We start from the raw sequence: 21,193 nt of genomic DNA, 5'->3' as shown, positions 1-21,193 counted from the left end.
TATAAACATTGATATGGCCATGTCACCGTAGAATGCTGATTTTTAACTCCTTTGAATATATACTGAGGAGTGGGAAAACTGGGTCATGAGAACATACTTTGTATAGTTTCAGTTATTTTTAAATTAGTTAACATTTGTAACCCAGGACCATGGCCCATATTGGTGAATATTTAATATGCACTTGAAAAAAATGTGTATATTGCTTTTGTTGGGAGAGAGTGTTTTATAAATGTTAATAAAATCTAATTTGTTGATGATGTTTGATTTGTAAGAGTAGAAGTTTCACTTTCTGTTTCTTGAGACAGAATTATAAAGCTTCTTCTAGAGCTCACTGTTCATGATACTACCCACTTCAGGATTTCTGGATCTGCTGGATTCAGGGTTAGTAGAAACAGAGAGTAAAAGGTAATTCATAACTGGTTCAATAGCACTTGAATTCTGATCTCAACTCATATCCACCTGTTATTATTTACTTTATAGATTCCTCAGGGTGATTCACATATTCTGAACAGGTTTTAAAATGGATTTTTTTCCTTTGGGCAACTCTCAGTTCTTGCGGGTGTGTATGGGGTGGACCTCAACTGCAGTCCTGTGAGCCCTGCCCTACCTATTTACTGTATTCTACCCAACGCTATAATAACTGGGTGAGGAACAGGCACGTGACTCAAGTCATTTCTGAGGCTTGTGTGGGTATCAGTGGGAACCAGAATCTCTTTTCACTGGGGTTATTTAGCCTATGTGATGGAATCACAGCTTGGGAAGTGTTTGCCTGAGAGTGAAAGGACATATTGAGGAAAATGAGCTAGACAAGGAGAGGAAGCCACCCTTAAGGGGCTCGCTGAGGCACCTCTGTCCACGTTCCTAAAGCTACTAGGAATCTCTCACATTCCATTTCAGGGACCTGAGCAAAGTAAAACAAAACAAAACCACAAAACTACCTCCTCTGCATTATCCGGTATCAGTTGTCACTTAATATTAAAGAAATATTAATACATATCTACATATCTTAAGTTTTTTTTCAATTTTCTTATATATCTCTGTCAAGAGATCCATTGGTCCCATAAGCCCTGGGGTGGCAGCCCCTTCCTTGTGAGACAGCAAATAGCTGATTTTATGGTTCTCCAAACAGAAATGGTTGTCCTTAGAGAATCTCAGCATGAAAACTGGGCAGAGAAGCTGGGTCTCAGCACGGAGCCAGAGAGTGTGTTTGCAAGTCTGCATCTGCTGGCAAGATTCATGTGAAAGGCAGACTGTGTGCCAGGGTTTATTTTTAATAATCAGAAGCCCATCTTACTTTTGAAATGTGCTGTAGCTTCCTGTGACGAAAGGGAAAAGACAGTTCATTCCATCTTTGTCTCACCCCATGGAATCTACATTTCTGGGAGCTCGGTGATGACGTGGCTTATTCACCTCTGGGACTCAATATTCAGAAGAAAAATAAAATGAGTGGGGGTGAGGGAAAAGGCAGAATTTCTAGAAACAGGAAAGGAAGATTATCTGTTTCTCTGTAGTGTTTTGCTACCTCTGTTAAAATTCATCAGGATTCTAAATTATGGGGTAGGTAATGTTCTGGCAGGGAGATGAGGATGTGCCCAGCATGAGGGTGAGAGACAGGGGGCTCTGAGCCCAGTGTTTTTCTGAGAGAGAGAGGAGGACCCTTGAGGGAAGGGCTCTACCCACTGTGACATAGAGAGTTAGAGCAGAATAAGGATCATGCCCTGGAGTAGGCTCCTCTGGGTGTCCTACAGCATCCCCTCCTGGCCCACACCATTCATGACTAATTTCAACCCCACACATTCCCAGAGTATGCCTTTGGAGGACCCCTGGGTGTGCCCATGCCCACCTCCTGTCACTCATCCATCTGGCCATCTCCAGGTGAGGGGGCATGAGGCAAGGCCTGAGATATGGAGGGTGCATCCAGAAGCAGGCCACTTGCTCTGGACAATAGAACACGAGTAGAAGTGACCCATGTCAGGAGGGGGGCCTCCAGGAAAACCTGACTCATTGCCATGAGGGTTTATGGAGCAAGCACTTCTTCCATACACTGTTCTGTGCTGGGAAGCCTCTGAAAGCGCAATCTGTCCTACCCTCCATGAGCTCACTGCCCAGTGGGACAGGCGGATATGGAAGCATTAATGACCCAGTGTAATTGGGAACAGACCAGTTCTGTCTTGGCAGGGGAAACCAAAGAAGGGAGTGATCAGCTCTGCTGGTGGCTAGGATTCCTTAGAACACCAGCCTGGAGTCAGATCTTGAAGGACATGTCGGGTTCTCCTGGTAGGTAAGGAGCATGAAGACTCCCAGGAGAGGAGCCTCCCTCTCTGCTTTTCTCTCTTGTGACATTTGTCTCACTTGCCTTTTGTGAAACCACCATCAGTCTGCCTGGTCTCCTGTAGCCCATTTACTGTTGGACCAAACACCACTGTGCCTCAGTTTCCTCATCTGTTAAGACAGTGTATTACCATGTCCCCTTACTAGAGTTGTCCTCAGAATTAAATTGTTTCATGGCATGGATAGCTGTGACGATGTGTGGAACGCACAAGACAATGCCCTTTGCAGTGAGCGTTCAGTAAATGTTAAAAAATCCAATACTTTTTCTATGCCTCAAAGCCATTCTCTTCATCAAAGTGTTCTTCAACCCAAAGTGGCCTCTGTTATCAAAAACAAAACTCTATTCTGGCTGTTGGAAACCTCTAGTAGCTTTATGTCCATACTAAAAATAAATCTGTCTTGTTCTTTCTTTTGTTGCTATAACCACAAAACTGGGCAATTGATAAAGAACAAAGGTTTATATATAAAGGTTTATACCACAGACTGGGTAATTGATAAAGAATAGAGATTTATTCAGCTCATGATTCTGGAGGTTGGGGTTCAAGGAAGAGGGACCACATCTGGTGAGGACCTTCCTGCAGGAGGAGAGGACTCTCTGTAGAATCCCAGGGCATCAAGCTTGCTAATTTGAGTCTTTCTTCCTCTACTTATAAAACCACCAATATAACTATGAAGGTCCCAGCCTCCTCACCTTCTCTAACTTTAATTACCTCCTGAAGGCTCCATCATCAAATATATTAACCTGACTTTGGGGATTAAGTTGCCACATGAGTTTTGGAGGGGCAGACATTCAGACCACAGCAGCATCTGTGAATCAGCTCATGATCTGATCTATATTGGCACCACCAGAAGATGGCTCTAAGACTAGGACCCTGCTGGGAAAGCACAATGTATGCTTGGAACCAGTCATAAAGAGACCCCCATAGGCCACCCGTCTTTCCAGCTAGTGGGTGCTTTGACATAGAAATCATCATCACCAGAATGGGGATGTAGGGTTGGGTAGAGAGATCCCAGAGGATCTCCAAACAGATCCTCCAGCAAGTACTCCAAACAAACACACTAAGAAAGGGAGGATGCTGTCCTGGAGGGTTGTAAAGGTGGCATTGTGCCACACAGATGCCAGACATCTCCTTTCCCTTCTCTTCCATTAGTTCTTTCAGGCATGGGATGTAGATTTCCAAGCATCACAGGAAGTCAGGCATGCTGCTGAGAATAGCCCTGAAATCATACCACAGTGACTGGGGTCCTGAGAAGAACGGAGGGGCCCACATGGAGCACACATTGGAGAATGGTGAACTAAGAACATGGGCATGCTGCTTGGGCCCATCTACAGACTGGAATTTTGGCAACAATGGTAATTTCAGCTTTTGTGTGTCATCTCTATGACTCAATGTTTTACTATGTTGCTTCCTGCTTATTAAAATCTATTCCTGATAAATTTGTGATGAGATGGTTGGCAGGCTCGCCTGTCTCGTATTTTATACGGTCCCAGGAGGAGTAGGTGGAGGTATATGGAAGGGAGGATGTGCCAAAAAGGGGGGAGGGCATTCGTCATTGAGACAGATCCCTAGGAGAGTTCATGGGGAAGAGACACACTGACAAAGAATTTACATACAGACATCTGTCCAGAGAGAATCTGAGGTTGCTTGCTTACTTAAAAAAAAAAAAAAAAAAAAGAGGTGTCGAATTCAGAATTGTGGGGGTGAATTGGAAGACTTCTAGGGATAAGTGGCTCTTGGTTGGATCTTGGAAGATGCCTGGACTTTGGATATATAAAAGGAGAAGAGATGGTCTTCCAAGATGGCTGTGATAGCTACTTTTAGGTCTCAACTTGACTGGGCTATAGGGTACCAAGATGTTTGGTCAAGTATTCTTGTGGGTGTGTTTGTGAAGGTGTTTTTAGATAAGGTTAACATTTGAATCAGTACCTTGAGTAAGGCATATTGCCCTCCCAGTGTGGGTGGCTCTTATTGAATCAGTTGAAAGCTAAATAGAACAACCTGCCCCCACCCCCATTCTCCTATGAATAAGTGGGGGCCCCTTCCTGCCTGACTGTTTTGAGCTTGGACATAGTTTTCTTTTTTCAGTTTTTGGATTCAAACTGGACTATCAGTTCTCCTTGGGTCTCCAGCCTGCCAGTTTACAGATTGGAATTTTCTCCAGCACCTCTTCTGTTTCTGAGAATTTCAAATTTGGACCAGAACTATCAGCTCTCCTGGGTCTTCAGCTTGCCAACTGCAGATCTTGGCATTTCTCAGCTTCCATAATGCTGTGAGTCAACTCCTTACCCCCTCCCCCCACCCCCGACACACACCGCTAAATCTATTGGTTTCTATTGGTTTGATTTCTCTGCACAGAACCCTGACAAATATGATAGAGAACATAGCTTTCAAAGCAGAGTTGCAATAAGCACTGAGCTAGCACTTTCTGCACATTTAATCCCTTGGCTTAGTCTGTGGGATTCATTTCTGAGTCTAGCCTGTGGATCGATACTGTACCAATATTTATTGAGCACCTACTATAAGCCCAGAGTGATGACATATTTTATATACTCATTTATTTAATGCATTTATCCAATCAACAGATATTTACTGAGTATCTAATGAATACTTGCAATGCATCAGTGAACAAAATAATAATCTATGTGCTCTCAAAGTTTATATTGAGTTGGGGAAATACAGAACCATAACAATAGATATGACAAATATGTTAATTATACAGTATGTTAAAAGGTGATTAATACTATAAAATGTTGAGTAAAGGGCATTAAATATACTGGGTTTAATGCCTTCTAATGGTTGGCGTTGGGTTGCAATCTTAAATCCGTTAGTCAGGGAGGCCTCACTATGAAGAAAATCTGAGCAAAGAAATGAAAAGCAGGTGAAGGAGCAAGCAGACCCGGCAGTGGGGACAGCGAGTGCAAAGGCCCTGAGGTGAGAAATTTTCTGGAGCATTTGAGGAGGTGGGAAGGTGAGAGTGGCTAGATGGGGGTGAATAAAAGGAGAGGAGAAGGAAGCAAAGTCAAGGATTAAAAAAAGAGAGAGACGGAAAAAGATCAGACCATTGTAAAGAATGTGGCCTTAATTCCTAGACAGGAGTCTTTTCAGGGGGGTGATTGAATCTGTTTTACAATTTAGTTGAGTCACTGTGGCTGCTGTGTTTCAGTGGGTCAGGCCAGAGATAGTGGTGGTTTGGACCTGGATAGCGCCAAATGGAGCAACATACTCAGAATGACTGGAGTAGAGTGGGCAAGGGACCCTGGCATAGGACGAGAATGTTGTGTGGACAAGCATTTGGGGACTGTAGTTGGTCAGGCACTGGTCCTTCGGTTGCTGGGTTGTGGGGACTTCTGATAGGGTCCTGGAGAAGGCTTATGATGCGAGTGTTCAGGATCAGAAAGTATTTCAATATTTTAACAGCTCTTACATCCTATGATGTGCCCTCTAGGGATCAGGATGGAGCAACCAACCGTGAGGACTCGAGTGCCCACGGAGAGTTTTGCTTGTACCCTGGCAAAACTGCAGCAGCCACTGCAGGGCTGAGGAGGGTGGGTGTCAGGACCCAGCTGGCTTTTACAGAACGGAGTCCAAACTGAGAAGGGCGAGGCTCTAAATTCAGCCGCAGAATTCAAGCAGGCACCAAGTATCAGGACGTAAGATCAGTAATATTTTCGTGTGCTATTTAAAAAATTTAAAAATAATTTAGAAATTCATCGTGAACAATAATACTGACATTTTTGACACGGGCAGCATCTAGAACTGCTTTTGCTTGTCCCAACCTTGCTCTTCTTGACAATTCTTACCCTGTTCCATGTTATCTTTAATAATAAATTAAAATTGATACAAATTGGTTCATCAGGGGCATTTGGGGCATCAATTTTGAGTTTTAAAAATACTGTGTGGAAATATTTTATTTTTCTCAGTTGCTGAGTATTTCTGGCATTCCCATACTGTTGGAGCCTTGCCCTGGTTTGGAAACAATGACCTGGGATTGTGGGGAGCATGGAGGCCCCGAGAGCATAGAGTGGGGGAGGGGTGCACATGAGAGATGCAGCCAGATTGTGTGGTGCGGGCGGAGGGGTGTGTGCGGCAGGCCTGCTGCTCGCTCCTCCTCCTGAGGATTCTGGGGAGGGGGCAAAGGGGTGTGCTGTCAGCAGCCCATCTGCACAGTGCACCTGCCAACCAGGCTTGGGAGCCAAGCGCCTACTTTCTTTGGTGAGGCTGCTTGGGAACCGTTTTCCCAGGAAGATGGGAAGCATCTCCTGGTCTAACTTGGTGGTGCCTTGGGGCCAACCCAAGACATTTCCTAGGAGGATGGACCCCTATCTTTTCCCATCTGGTGCACACCCTGATCCACTTACCTCCTCAACTGTCACCCAGGTGAGCCCTGGTCCCAGTGTGTGAGATCTTCACAGACCCCACCAGCCATGGGCTCCTGGCCACCTGCTCTGTCACTGAGTGGCTTCAACCTGCCTCGTAGCATCAATATTGTAAGTCAATTCAGATTTCCAGGACATCATGGCCAGGAGAGGGGATGATGGAACACCTAGAATCTTCCCGTGTTGGAGGTTACACTAGGAGGGACTCAATAGCTACCCCTAACTGGCTTCTGTCTTTTCAAGCCTGGAGGACAGTTCACCAGCCTGGATCATTCCACTGAGTCTTCATTTTTCTAGAAGCCTTTGTTATCACCAGGCAGAACCTGGGAATGAAGCCAACATGAAACCCAAAGCTGAGTAGTTATGAGAGAGCAAATCTAGATTCTTCATTGGATCCCCTGGATGCAGCCATATCTGAGCCAGGGCTCCTCAAACATGAGTCATTAAACTACTGTTTTGTCTTAAACCAAAATTTCAGCTGGACTTTTGGTCACTTGAAATGGCAAGAATGGGCCCTACTTACTTGCTTAATACAAGAACTTAGCCACCTATGAGGATCCCACCTGGAAGACAAGGGTGGCGGTACTCCCCGGGGCAGTGCGGAACATAGCCTACCTACTCCAGGTGTGATCTTTGATCAGCAGCATTATTATCACTTAGGAACTTGCTAGAAAGGCAGAATCTCAGCTCTTTCCCCAGATTTACAGAATCAATATCCTGAATATATTTTTACAGGTGCCCCAGGTGATAAATAGGTGAGAAGTGCTAAGGTTCAGATAGGCTTTGAGTGTGTCCCCTGAATGTTCATAGACCGGAAGCCTGGACCCCACTGTGGCAATGTTAAGTTGGTGGAAGCCTCAAGAAGTGGGGCCTGTTGGAAGGTGATGAGGTCACTGGGGTGCTGTCTTTGGAGGGGATTAATGTAGCTCTCAGAGGATCCAGTCAAGTTCCTGTAGGAACAGGCTGTTATAAAAAGAACAAGCCTGGTCCCTGAATCTCTCTGGCTTCCTGTCTCCCCTGTGATTGCTCTTGCATGAGTTCTAGCCTTGAGATGCCAAGTACCATGAGCCCTCAGCAGAGGCCAAACAATGAGGCTGCCCTATCTTGGACTTTTAACCTCCAAGTCTTTGAGATAAATCAACTTAAAAAAAAATTATAAAGTACCCAGCCTCAGGGGGTTTTGTTATAGCAATAGAAAATGGACGAATACAAGAAGCATTTGTGTTGAGGGCGAATCTTTTTTGTTTCCCAGGTCTTCTTTTGTGATTGGGTAGAGTTTAGAAGTTAACTGGAGTTTGGGATCAAGGTTCAAGTCATAGCTTTGAAAACTTATTTGTTCAAGAACAAGAAGCATTACTTAAATATATCTGAGCTTCTATTTTTTCTTCTGGAGAATCAGGGGTAATGCCAGTAACTAACTGCCATGACTTTTAAAAGGATTTTGTGTATTTTACTCATGGAAAGTGCTTGGCACACTGTCAGGATAGAGGAAGAGCTCAAAATGTGCCAGCTAGGATTATTTCCACAACTCTGCAGTGGGGTTGCTTCATGCTCAGCCCACCTAATAACTTTTGATAGATCAAATGAGACAACAGATGGGAAAACATTTTTGGAATGTGCAAATTGATGAAAAAGGAGAGATTTTTCTAAATCTTAAAAGAAAATCATTCACAAAGGTTTTTTTTTTTCCATCTATATGTGGTTAGTAGCTGGTTGGCTTCAATATGTGCCTTTGAACAAGGGTAGGAACCAGGTAAAGAGGTGAGGACAGGTCACCAGGAGGGTGCAGGGCTCTGAGCTGAGGGTCAGAAGGGCCAAAGGGCTTCTATCTTCCAGGGAGACATTGGATCCGAGCATTTGGGAAGTGAACCTTGACTGAAAGGCTCCAGCGAGCCCTGGGTGTTATGGATGAGGACCTTGGGCTTCAACCAGGAGGTAATGGAGACGAAACTAATTGCAGGGGACACCCAAATGACAGTGGCTTCTCTGTAGCCCTTTGACCTGCTGGATTGCCAGTCTGTTTCTCTCTTAAGAGAAAGTGGCTTCAGGTCTTGTCCAAACCTCGGAAGAGCTCCAGCTGGGCCTTGGGGACGATTCAGCAGCCCCCTAGAAGTCATGGAAAGCCATGTGGGAGAAGAGGCCTGCCATCCTGGGAACCACTCAGTCACCCTGGAGGCATCACCCAAGGGAAGCTTTGGTGCACAGCTGGACCTTCTGTGATAGGTTCTGTATGTGGTTGAGAGTTGGGTCTCAGCCCAGCTGATGAGAGTCGGGTGGAAAGGGTCCTGCAGGGTGCTGCCAAGGCTCCGGGAGTAGTAACAGTAACTAACTGTTTGGGTGAATGGTGGTCAGCCATGTGTTATTGGAGAAGAGATGTGGAACCCTCTGCTCAGTCCTCGATTCACACTAGGGATCCACCTCAATGGAGATACTGAGCCTGGCTTTTGAGACCCCTCAATGGAGATACTGAGCCTGGCTTTTGAGACTCGGTAGGGGTAGGGAAGTGAACCGGGAGAAAAGCTTATTGGATTTCGATAATGGTCCAATCAGTCTCAGATACTTGTGGTCTCCAAATGAAGAGGCGGAGACCGAGAGGTTGAGAAACTGCCAACTCCAGCTTCGGGCATGAGGAGGCATTACAGTGTGTGGGAAAGAACAGACCAGAAGTCAGGCAGAACCAGGGTCAGGTCCCGCTCCTCCTGTTTAATCTTACCATCTCTTCACTTTGTGCCTCATTTCTCCATTAAAAGTAAGGAACACCCCCTTTCTTACAGGAGTCATGTTACCATTAACCCTGAGAGCACAGCTGAAGTTCAGGGTCAGTGTGTGGGACAGAAAAAGAGGTCTGTAAGGATTGCTGAATTCAGAAACTGATGGAATGTGGCGGGGGATTAGAACAGAGTTGGGTGGTCAATTCAGGACAATTCTTTCTAAGAAGGAGACATTCAGTTTAAAAGAGAGCCAACATCACCGTTCTTAGGGAATAAGGGCTCACTCTAGTTGGAGCAGCAGACAGATCCAACCACCAAGGTGACACTACGAGGGTTATGGTGGGGACGCTTTGCCTTTGTGCAGCCGCTCCTTCCCTGGACCCACAGCCACACCTCTGGAGATGGGCTTTGGGTGAACGTTGGTCAGCACTTGGAAAGATGAGGTGGACCCAGAGCAGAGGAAAGTGAGGGCCAATTGGGGTGCTCCAGGTGCCTTTGTGTTATGGTTTGGATGTGAAGTGTCCCTGAAAAACTCACATGTGAGACAATGTAAGAAGGGTCAGAGGAGAAATGATTGGGTTGTAAGAGTCTTAACCCAATCAATGAATTAATCCCCTGATAAGGATTAACTGAGTGGTAACTGAAGTGGTAGGGTGTGGCTGGAGGAGGTAGGAATTGGGGCATGGCTTTGGGGCATATATTTCGTATCTGGAGAGTGGAGTCTCTCTGTGCTTTCTGATCATTATGTGAGCTGCTTCCTTCTGCCACACTCTCCTGCCATGATGTTCTGCCTCACCTTGAGCCCTGAGGAATGGAGCCAACCTTCTATTGACTAAGATCCCTGAAACTGTGAGCCCTCAAATAAACTCTTCCTCCTCTCTAACTGTCCTGATCAGGTCCTTTAGTCACAGGAGCAAAAAAGCTGACTAAAACACGCTGTCTGCCTATCTGTGCATCCGACCATGGTGATATTTCAAGCGATGATTGCTCCTTTGCTTCTTACCTTTTAGTAAAAGTTCCTATTTTGTCCAACTCAATCCCAGAACCATAGAATGGGAGGATTCTGGGAGCTATATTTCCAGGGTATCCAGGTTGGTGGCACAATTTTCATAACACTGCTATACTATTTCTCAGGGCATGGAAAACTTGGGGAGAAGCAAATTTGGAGTAGGAAAAGGAGGAGTTCTGTTAGAGAGATGCATCTTTTGAGATGCCTGTTAAGATGGACCCCAATGATTATTGCAATCTGCTGTTCATGCCCTGTATGGTCTCCTTCCCTTAAATGTGGGCTGCATTTAGTGACTGGCTTCTGGTTAATAGAACTCAGTGGAGATGATAGAATGTCATTTCTGAGATTAGGTTACAAGGAGGCTGTAGTTTCTATATTGGGTATGCTTTCTTGTTCTATTATTGTTTGCTCTGAGACAAGCCAGCTTCCCCTTTGTTAGCTAACTATTGAGTGGCCCACATGGACAGGGCTGGGGGAAACCACTAATAGCCAGCAAGGAACTGAGACCTTCAGTCTTCGGACTTGCTGGGAACTGAACCTTGCCAACAACCACATGAATAAATTTGGAAGCAAATCTTCCCTCAGTCCTGCATTCAGATGAGACCACAGCCCCAGCTAATAGTTTGGCTGTAACCTCAGAAAAGAATGAGACTCATACAGGTAAGTAGCATCCAGTTTCCCAACTCACAGAAGATGGGAGATAATAAATGACTATTGTTTTACAATGCTAAATTTTGGAAGCAACTTGTTATATGCTGCAATAGATAATGAATGTAGACATTCGTGTGGGTACTTGTTCTTGGAGCTTAAAGGAGAGGTCAAGGGTAAAGATATATGTTTAAGAACCACTAATATTGGATGGTACTTAAAGTCATGGAACCAGATAAAATTATTAAATTAGAAGCAGTAGCCGGAGAAGAGCAGAGGTCTGAGAAGTTAGCCTCGAGGCTCCCTAGCAGTCTAGGGATGGCCAAAGGCAAGAGATTCTGCAGAGCAGATGGACACGGAGTGGCCAAGGTAGAAGGTGGAAAGGCAGAAGGCTGTGGTGTCAGAAGCTGAGAGCAGACTGAATGTCAAGGTTAGTGAAGGTGGAGACAGAGAAGTAGTGCCCCTTGGCTTTGACCATGTGGAGTTGATAGCGGCCTGGAGAGAGCAGACCAAGTGGAGGGGAGGCCGAACTGGACAGGACCAATGAAAGCAGGGAGCAGGGAGGGGACTGTGGGCCCAGCTATTATTAGGAGAAGGTAGTCATGAGCAGGGGAGGAGAAAGGGAGGCACCTGACGCTCACAGAGCAGCCATGTCTTAGGACAGTGGCCGGCTTTGTGCAGAGACTCAGAATTGACTCCCCCTGCAGGAGACCAACAGAATGATGAAACAGAATGTCTGGACATGTCAGTCAGGAGACTGAGCTATGGGGTCTCATGAACTCAAAAAGGCACAAAGAAACTTTGGCTGCAGCTTGTCTCAGAGTCACATTCTGATGGATGGTGACCTTAGCTTCATCACTCTCTTAATTAAATCTCATAGTAATTGTGATTTTGACCCACCTCACCCCTGGGGGTTTCCCTTTGGAAACCATATGCACACTGGTCTCTAGGATTCTGATGTAATCATCTCATCAATCAGGGACAGGGACATAAATGGATAGACTAAGGGACAAACAAATGGTTAAATTCCTATATTCCTTTAATAAAACCCCAGTAGGCAAGAATGAATGTCCCCAATCTCCTCTGAAGATAGTCTGCTCTTTCACTTTGCTTATATGGGAGTAAACTATTGCTGTGCTTAAATCAAATTTTTCTTAACTGGCTTTTTGCATCTTACTTGAAGTTTCCTTTTGCTACGAATGCGAGGACCCAGGAGTCTCACCCTTGTCTCCAGTAGGGCTCTCGGGCAGGACATGTGCACAGAGAAATATGAACTCTCCCTTTCAATTCCAGGATAACTGTGTTTTTCTGTGTGGCTCTTGGTTTTGGCAGATGGGAGTCCAGAGAAGGAGACAGCAGGCTTGGGGAGAGTGCTGAGTGGCACTGGACAGCAGGGTACAGATGGAGCAAGCTTGGTGGCAGAGCCAGGGAGCTCCAGTGGATGGGCTTAACATCCCATTTGGTCTAATTGGTGATGAAAGTGTCTTTGTGTGGCTGAAGCTAGAAATCTAACCTTTAGCCATCCAGCAAATACATGCCCAGGGACTCTGCCAGGCAGTGGTGATCTGTCATGGAGCTAGATGTCATCCCAGGGGAGAGGATTCATGGCCCAGGGAAGGCAGATGTTTTGATGAACATCCTGGGGCCTTGTAAGTTGTCAAGGTGTAACAGAGGTCCGTCCTGGTGTGCCTTGGGAGAGCCAGGGAAGGAGGGCCCACGTTTGTTGGGGGACCGGGGCAGGGTGAGGAGGTAGCCTTGGAGCAGAACTTAAAGACTGCATGGCCAGTGCTGTGCTGGGAGGGTCCTTCCATGTCCCCTTCGACCCCCCTCCCAACCCCACCTATCTTTTCCACCTCTTGCCACTCACCCCTGCCCACCTTCTCCAACTTCTTCTCTCCTTTTTCCTAAGCCTCCCCTTTCCTGTCCTGCCCCCCCCCCTTTCTGCTCTGTCTCCTCCCCCTCCCCTGCTCTTTTCTCCTCTTCCCTCCCTCCCCTCCTTCTTCCCTGGCCCATGATGAAAGACCTTCCCTGGCCTCCTGGCTGATTAATTATGCATGCTCTTCAGCGGGTGTGCCTGGCATCCAATTAGGGCCTTGGCCAGGTTGATAACATAGACAGATTAAAATGTAATTCATCGAGTTGACATTTAAGCCCCAGTGTGAATGGCACCGAAGAGAAGCCATGCTCTCCAGGTGCTCTGTGTGTGTTTTGGGGGTGGGGGACTCAGCTACCTGTACTGATAGCAGCTCAGAGTGGCCAGACTGGGCCTTCGATTGTACCGTGGGACTAGGGAAAGGCTCAAGGCAGGCTTTGAGCCACAGCACGCTTAATTTTCTTTTTCTTTTTTTTTTCTTACATTTTATTTGGAAATAATTTGAGATTTACCCAAGACTAGCAAAGATTGTACAGAGAGTCCCATATACCCTTCAGTGAGCTTTGCCTAATGTTAATATCTTACGTAACCACGGAACAATGATCAAAACTAAGAAATTAACACTGGTACAATCCCATTAACTAAACTACTGGTTTTTTGGATTTCACCCAGCTTCCCACTTAATGTCCTTTTTCTGTTCCAGGATCTGGGCCAGGACCTCACATTCCAAAGCAGCCTAGGGACAGCAATTCCTCCCTGCACCCCAGGCTAGTGGTTCTCAAACTTTAGAGTCCAGAGACTTACTAGGGGTAGGGTCTCAGGGACAGGTCCTTCCTGGACATTTGGATTCAGTAAGTCTTGGTAGAACTCTGGCATTTATATTTTTAATAAGCACCTTGGCTGACATAGAGTTGCTGGGCCCGACCAGCACTCCAAGTGAGGTCTGGTTGGTTCTTTGTTCCTTTTCCAAGTCATTTGTTGACTTGTAGATTCCCCACAACCCGTGGCTCAGCCTTAGGCCAAGATAGGTACCCCCACACACACCCATTGCCTCCTGCCAGATCCTGGTGGGGAGGGGCTGTACTGATAGCTACTGTACCCATCTCTCTTTTCATCACTGGGCTGGCAGAACTCCAGGTAAGACTTGTTCAGAGAGGACATTTACCTGCCAGTCACAATGCACATCTTTTCATTTAATTAACAGAATAATCTCGACAAGGAGACACTATTTTTCTCATTTTATAGAGGAAGAAACTGAATAAAAGTGATATGAAGAGTAAGGCTGGCAGATTGAGCATATAAAAATACAGGTGGCCTGGTGAAATTCGAATTTCAGATAACAAACACAATATTGGGGACATGCTTATATGTTTAAAATATTGTTATTCATTGGAAATCCAACTTCACTGGGCCTCCTGTGTTTTTACCTTGCAGTCCTAATTAAGTGCTGGCCTGTGGCTGCAGAGTTGACCTGAACACGGATCTGACTCTGATATCTGCAGCATGGGGCATCCTTGTTCTGGCCTGCCCGACATCCTCCTCACCTGGGTGGCCAGTAGCAACGGGAGGTGGGGACCGTGTATATTTGTCTCCTGTTATCTCAGGACTTGGTACAATAGGGCAGTGGGGGCTTAGTCAATATTTGTGGAATAAATGAATGGCTAACGCATGCCTAAATCAACTTGCCACTCTCGGTAGCAGGGAAGGTTACAGATGATGATAATTAAACAGAGAGGCTGTGCTGGTGAGGTATTGGGTGATTGGCTTGCCCATCGGGAGAAAAGAGAAGTTATAGATCTGAGGCTGCATGCCCACCCCTGGGACCCCAGCTCTTGCACACTGACCCAGGGCAAAGACCCAGTTCTTCTCACGTTAACCTCCTAGAGCCTCTGCTTTCTCAACTGTGAAATGGGATCGCATCTCTTCCAGCTCCAGGCTTCTATGATTCTATGATTTTTCTTCCGTAGCCCCACACTCAGGGCCAAAATGAGATTTGCTACCAGCTACTAGATATTTCTTCCTACTTTGCTGTTTCTTCTTTCTCTTCTTCTCTCTCCCTCCTGCTTTCTCTCTCTCCTCCCCCACGATAGTGTTCTAAGCAGCCCTCTGTGCCTGGCCTTGTGCCTTCTTTTTTCCCTCGATTGCTCCCTCCTCCCTGTCAGATGGATCAGAAGCCCAGCGAGCCCTGGCCCAGCACAGTTCCTCGCAGACAAGGGAAGACGTTAGGAGCGCATTGTGTCTTTTAAAATAGACCTGTTGTCGTCGGAATGTATTTTTAGCTGTGGAAGAGATTGGCATGCTCTCAATGCCACCATCTGCCAAAGGCAGTTGCTAGGCAACTGACACTGACGACAGCAAAGGGATGGCTTCACGCAGGATCTGGGGACCCTGGTGGCCCAATCCCTCTTCACTGTCTAGTTCCTTCATCACAACAGCCAGGCCCAAGAGAATAAATGTTCCTCTCCTCCTGGGGGAGGCCAGGGAGTTGATTCGAGGTCTGTGAGCTAAGCACAGAGGGGGCTGCCCGGGAAACAAGGGACGCTGGGCCACCACTGTCCCCTTGATTCGTAGATTTTTCTGCTTAGAAACTTCAGGGGACTGCTGTGGGGTGAGGCTGGGCTCTAGATTCAGTGAGCCCAAGGAATGCATGTCCTTCTCCTGCAGCCCAGTGATTCTAGTCTGTGTCAGGGCCAGAGCTGTGAGAGGTAGTCAGCCTGGAGGAGGCCTCTCGGACAAAGCAGCAGGCGGCGGCCATGACCCCTGGGCTCTGGCCTGATTCAGCCTTTTGCTCTCTATGTGAATTATCCCTGCCCTTCTCTGCCCCCCAATTCTGTCACCTTCAAAGTGATAATACTGAGCAAGATAAAAACGCTTTTGTAGGGATAAAAGGCAGAAGAACCACAGAATAGAAAAATTCATGAGCCAGACTCAGGTTTAGATCCTGACTGTCTCCTGCTCATGTGGATGGCTCAGAGAAGATGGTTGACTTCTCAGTGCCTCAGTTGCCTTATCTCTAAAGGGGGGTAGTAATGCTCTCCTTGTGCTGTGGGAACTCAACAGAGCAGCCCTTAGAAGAGATGCAGCTTTACATTGGCATAGTTTGGAGCTCAGAAGATGGACGGGTGTTATTCAAGTTCTGTAGCAGGCTGTGTGCTGTCCACCATGATCATCTCACCTCATCGTTACTAACTGACTCGAAGCTGGGCACATCTCCAGCCTCCCCCGCAGCCAAATTCTCACCAAAGACGTGAAAGGAAGGGACTAAGCTCACTCTGGTGCGGTTGTGCCACCTCCCTGCATATGGCCTGTCTTTTCCTTCCTGGGAGCCAGGGTGTGGCTCTGTCTGCTTTGACCAAGCAGAGCAGGAAAACATGCTGGGGGTGGCATGGAGGTGGCTGAGCAAGAAGATGCAAGGAACTTGACCTGTTCCAGGCTGAGCACAATTGCCCCTCTCAGAAGAGGACCTAGTGACTGCAGTTTGCTTGGGAGGGCATGAGCACAGAGGTACGTGGGGAGGTGACACAGAGGACGGGAGGCAGCCCATGTTGTCCAGCCGGCCACCCTGGCAGATGACTAGAGCTCCCTTCCACAGGGAAGCTCTGGGAAAGGGTGGAAAGTCCAGCCATCAGCGCTGGCCTGCACAGAGGGACCTGGGGTAGTTTTACCCTGATGCCCATCTATTCCTGGAAGACATCAGTTCCTAGGAACCTCTGGTCCTCTGTGCACTGGTGGGCAGAGTGAACGTCAGTAGCCAAGGACAGCCCTCTGAGAAAGATGCAAGTACTGCCCATCAGAAGTCAGGCTCGGGGGCTGGGGCCATAACTCAGGGTAAAGTGCTTGTCTTGCATGTGTGAGGCACACCTACAAGTAAATAAAGATACTGTGTGTTCACCTACAACTAAAAATGACAATAATAATAAAAACAAGAAGTCAGGCTGGTGAGCATAAATGGTAAGGGGCTTCAGGGGCATATCAACACAGTTTCAATAGCATCCATCGTGATTCTGCAGAGATGGAGATAAACTTGTGTGTTCTTCAATCCACTGTGTATTGGGGGTCCTCTACAGCTGACCTTCCCCAAACTAATGTAATTTCCAAGTGCCATGCAGAGAGGACTTGCAGTTTTATTTTAACCCTTCCAGCTCCACAACTCCAAGTGACACAGAGGTTATGTGGGGTTGGGGAGTCCTAGGAAGGTCTCAGTGGAGATGGCAATGGATGGGGACATGCTGTTTCTGGGGCTCAGGTAGGACATGGTGTAGGCCCTCTGAGAAGGGGCAGATGAGTGAGCCAGCATCTTCAGGGAAGGCTTCCTGGGGCTGGAGGGGACTTAGAGAGCTGGGGTACAGAATGTCCCTGCAGAGCCATGGGATAGACCCCTTTGTAATGTGTGGGGGTTGGTACCTTGGCTCATTTGACTTCAGGATGGTCTCAGACCAGTGGATGCTGAATTTGGCTGCATTCTTTACAGGAGGGGGCTGGAGGACAACGCTTGGCTGAGAATAGCCTAGATGAGGTGGTCCAGGCACATTGTCATTGCTCCCTGTGTTCGGGGGTGGGGGGAGAAGCTGCTGGCAGGTGCCCCTTGTCACGTGCCCAGTGCCATTCATGACCAAGTGCCACGTCAGGACTCATTAAGACTGGGGCCTGCCCAGCAGTCAGGGACCAGAGGTGAGTGTCCGGTAGTGGACTTGCAGACCTGATGACTAGCCCAGGTGGACTCTCATCTGGGCAATGTGTCCAACAGTCTGAGCATATGGCAGACACTCAAATCACCTTGAAGGGTGGGGCTGGGCGTCTTTTAGAGATCATCAGGTCCAGTCCCCTCGTTTTCAGGATGGTGGCATGGAACCCAGACAAGGCAACCAGTCTGCTCAAGGCTGGAGGAGGAACGGGAACCAGATTTCCTGACTTCCCCAGAAGCCACACAGAGAGGTGGGGCTGCAAAACTGCTGTCACACTCCCGGGGACCACTGCTCCACCTGGGAGCCCCCTTTTCATTCTTCATAGCAGCTCCTCCAGAACAGAACTCAAGAGACCAAATGGCCAGGCCCCTCTACCTCGGGTGACGCATGTCCTCAATCACATTGTTAGGTCCTTTCTTTGCCCAGAGGCACCCAGAGCTCCTCTCTACCTCCTGCCTGTGTTCCACCCCGTTTGTCTGCTGGTTCTTCTTGGTATCTAGCTGCAGCCATTCCTCCTGTGCTTTTGGCTTGAGTTCCAGGCAGAGGTGCTGGTGCTGCTGAACATGAAGAGTGGGTGGAAATTAGTAAATCCACTTTCATCCTCATTTTCTGACCTATTTTGATTGGAAAGAGTGAAGACCCTGGCCCTTCAACACCCCCCCTCCCCAATCTCACCACATTAAGGACAGGCAGAAAAGAATGAGGCCATTGGCCCAGACCTCCCTGGGTCCCAGTCACCTCAACTTGGGGGGAGCTGAAGGACAGCGGGTGCCAGAGATGGGAGAGCTGTGCACCCCGACTCAGACCAGCAAAAGAAACCCCCCCTTTGCTGGTGCTGCCGGTCTCACCATTCACTCTGCTCCTCACATTGACAAACGTGGGACATTTGTTCCTTATTCTCTATTCTCTTTGTGTCTCATTCTCTTTGGGAAATTTCGAGCCGTTTCCTTGGTTTTCTTTGAGACATTTGTGTCTAGAGTGGGCAAAGGGAGGAGGAGGGGTGCAGCCTAGAGGAGCCCCTCTGGAGCAGTACAGAGTGACCAAGGCCACTTGAGGGGGAGGGAAGTAGAGAGGCCCCAGGGGGCTCCTTATCTATTTGGGGGATCAGTCCTGCAGGTCAAGGTGCTTATGGGTAATATAAGATGTAGAAGGGACTAACACTGGGGATCAGGTACTCTCCATGAACACACAGGTCCCAAGAAGGCAGAGATCAGTGAGGACCAGAGTATTTTAGAGAAGATACCATGGAAAGGAAATCTCCAGGGGGATGCGGACAGATGGCATAGGGTGGACAGACAGCATTGGGCGGATAGGCGGAGAAGAGGAACAGGAACAGGAGGTGCCAGTGTTTAAGGGGGCTGCGAAGAAAGCCAGGGGGCCTTGCTGAGAAGGAGCAGGGGCAAAGCTGGAGAGTTAGGCTCACTTCAGGGGTGCAGGGAGGAGCTGGGGGAGGGGCAGTCAGTTTCCCAGTGAGGAGGCCAGAGAGGAGGCCAGTAAGCCCTGGCCACTCTGGTTGCCTGGGAGGGCTACATGGACAGTGGACTCTCTGTCACCATATTCCAAGGGTTGTTCAGAGGGGTGCAGTGAGTGGGGCAGAAAGAGGGCAGGCAGACTGTTTCTTGTCACATGAGTCATTTCTGAGACTTCCTCATGAACCCACAGACCTGCGCCACAGGCGTATCATGGGACAGTGACGGGCTTGATGGTGAGGAGCTTGTCATGTCAGGCCAAGCTCATCTCTCTGCTTTCCCCAGGAGGCCCTGGGAAGAGTGAGGTGGCCCTTGCCATATGCTGTGTGTGTTGGGTCCAGAGCTCTCTGCCTGCTGGAGTTCTATTCTGGAACAGGAGAACCCTGTATCACCCCTGGGGTCATATTCCTCATCCCTTCCGTAGCATTTGTAACTCTCAGTAACTTGGCCATGGCCTAAAGTCCTATTCTTGTGTCTCATTACTGTTCATCACCACCAGCACAAAGTTATTAAAACACTGATGAGCTTTTATCGAGCACCTATATATTCCAGAAACTCTTCTAATCATTAAATATGTAGTAACACTTAATATTCACAACAACCCTCTGGGTAAGGGAGATCATTCTCTCCATTTCATGGAGGAGGAAACCGAGGCTCAGAGAAACCAACTTGCCCAAGGTCTCCCAGGCAGCACGTGGCAGGAGAGTGAATGTGTCTGACTCTTGCTCTTCCTCTAGCGTGCCGTGCCTCATGTCGGCCCATGGCCTTCACTCTCCTGCCTGCATGCTGCCCCACCTCTCAGCCTCTCGCTCACACCATGAACAGCCATGTGAGATCTGACTCGTAGGGCCTGGCTTGAAAGTCACCCCTTTGGTGTCTTCCCAGATCCCCAGCTTTCTCTGGGCTCCCCCAGCACACCCTGATATGGCGCCCATCACATCTCACTGCTGATTTTTCTTCATGTGCCTGTGACTCCCTCAAAAGAAAAAAACCACTTTTTCTATTTTTGCACTTTTAAAATAAACATTTAGTTGACATAAAGGGACTACATTTTCAACTTCAAATCTATCTTCTCTCTCGCTTCAAGATCTGGTTTGGAGCAGGGACGCAATAAATATTCATCGAATGGAAACAGCTTTCTCCCCCCGCCTGGCTCTCCCTTGCTGACCATCCTGTTCCTAACGCTTTGCTACGTGGGAGAATCCAGACATCTTGTCCAGCTGCTGCTCAGGGTGGCCCATTTTGGCTGGAATTCAAGGAGTAATTACAGACAAATGAGTATTATTACAACCCACATCAATCAATGTCTCTCTCCTCAAATGCCCTCACCAGGAAACAAGGGCCATCTCAGAAGAGGCTGTCTTGGTAAAGCCCAAGAGTCTTTCTGTTGACCAGGGAGTGTGTGCTACCTGGAGGGACATTGACCATCGGGAACCGAGTCTGGAATGTACTGCCTGTACACTCTGAGATTGCAGGAGAGCCTGAATTCAAATCCTGTCCATCACTGTCTCTCCATGAACTTGGACATAGGGCTTAGCTTCCCTGAGTCTGGATGTTCTTATAGGTGATGTGGGGACAGTACTATTTCCTGGAGTGTTGTTGCAATGATTAAATGAGATAGCCTGTTTTAGAGTGTCAAGAGAGTCCCCAAGCTGATTAATAAATAAAAACTTCCTTTTCCATTCTGTTCATCAATTAATCATTGGGTTCTTTGTTCTCTGTTGGGGGCACGGTTCTGTCATCATGAAGGTTTTGCATCAGCAGCTAGATGCTAATTCCCAGTCTTGTCTACATTCCAGGCTTTCTTGCAGAACACAGTTACCAGTAAAGAAAAGCTTTTCTGGAGAAACTGGGGCTTGCTCTAACTCTGGGAGGAAGAATCATGGTTAATGTCAGATTCACAGATCATCTGTGGGGTGCTAGGCTATCGTGGGGAAAGGGGAAGAGCAGTGGATGTCAGCAAACCTCCAATCATGAAACTCCCCTCACTTGATAACACCACCTTGGGGCCCATCCACGATGAGCCTGCCAGGAAGTGCCCTACGTGATGGAGGGCTTGGGACTCACCATGGATGGCTGAGGGCAGGAT

The 21,193-nt window shown here is 47.7% G+C and overlaps 1 protein-coding gene across 1 annotated transcript in view; it reads left to right on the top strand.

Moving 5' to 3' along the window:
- The window catches only part of LOC124086753 (uncharacterized), a 28,495-nt gene extending 7,706 nt beyond the window's left edge, over window positions 1-20,789 (top strand). The window contains exons 3-5 of the mRNA XM_058575938.1: window positions 3,483-3,685; window positions 4,419-4,602; window positions 20,192-20,789. Coding sequence (XP_058431921.1) covers window positions 3,532-3,685; window positions 4,419-4,602; window positions 20,192-20,495 — 642 coding nt within the window. The 5' untranslated portion in view covers window positions 3,483-3,531 and the 3' untranslated portion in view covers window positions 20,496-20,789. The remainder of the gene's footprint in view (window positions 1-3,482; window positions 3,686-4,418; window positions 4,603-20,191) is intronic.
- Window positions 20,790-21,193: the final 404 nt, after the last annotated feature.

This window comes from Marmota monax, unplaced genomic scaffold (assembly GCF_021218885.2).
Source record: "Marmota monax isolate L192 unplaced genomic scaffold, Marmota_monax_Labrador192_F-V1.1 WCK01_AAM20220418_F8-fsc00024, whole genome shotgun sequence".
In the NCBI taxonomy this organism is placed as follows: Eukaryota; Metazoa; Chordata; class Mammalia; order Rodentia; family Sciuridae; genus Marmota; species Marmota monax.
Note: the sequence above shows the minus strand (reverse complement) of the source record. Positions and strands in the feature narration are given on the sequence as shown.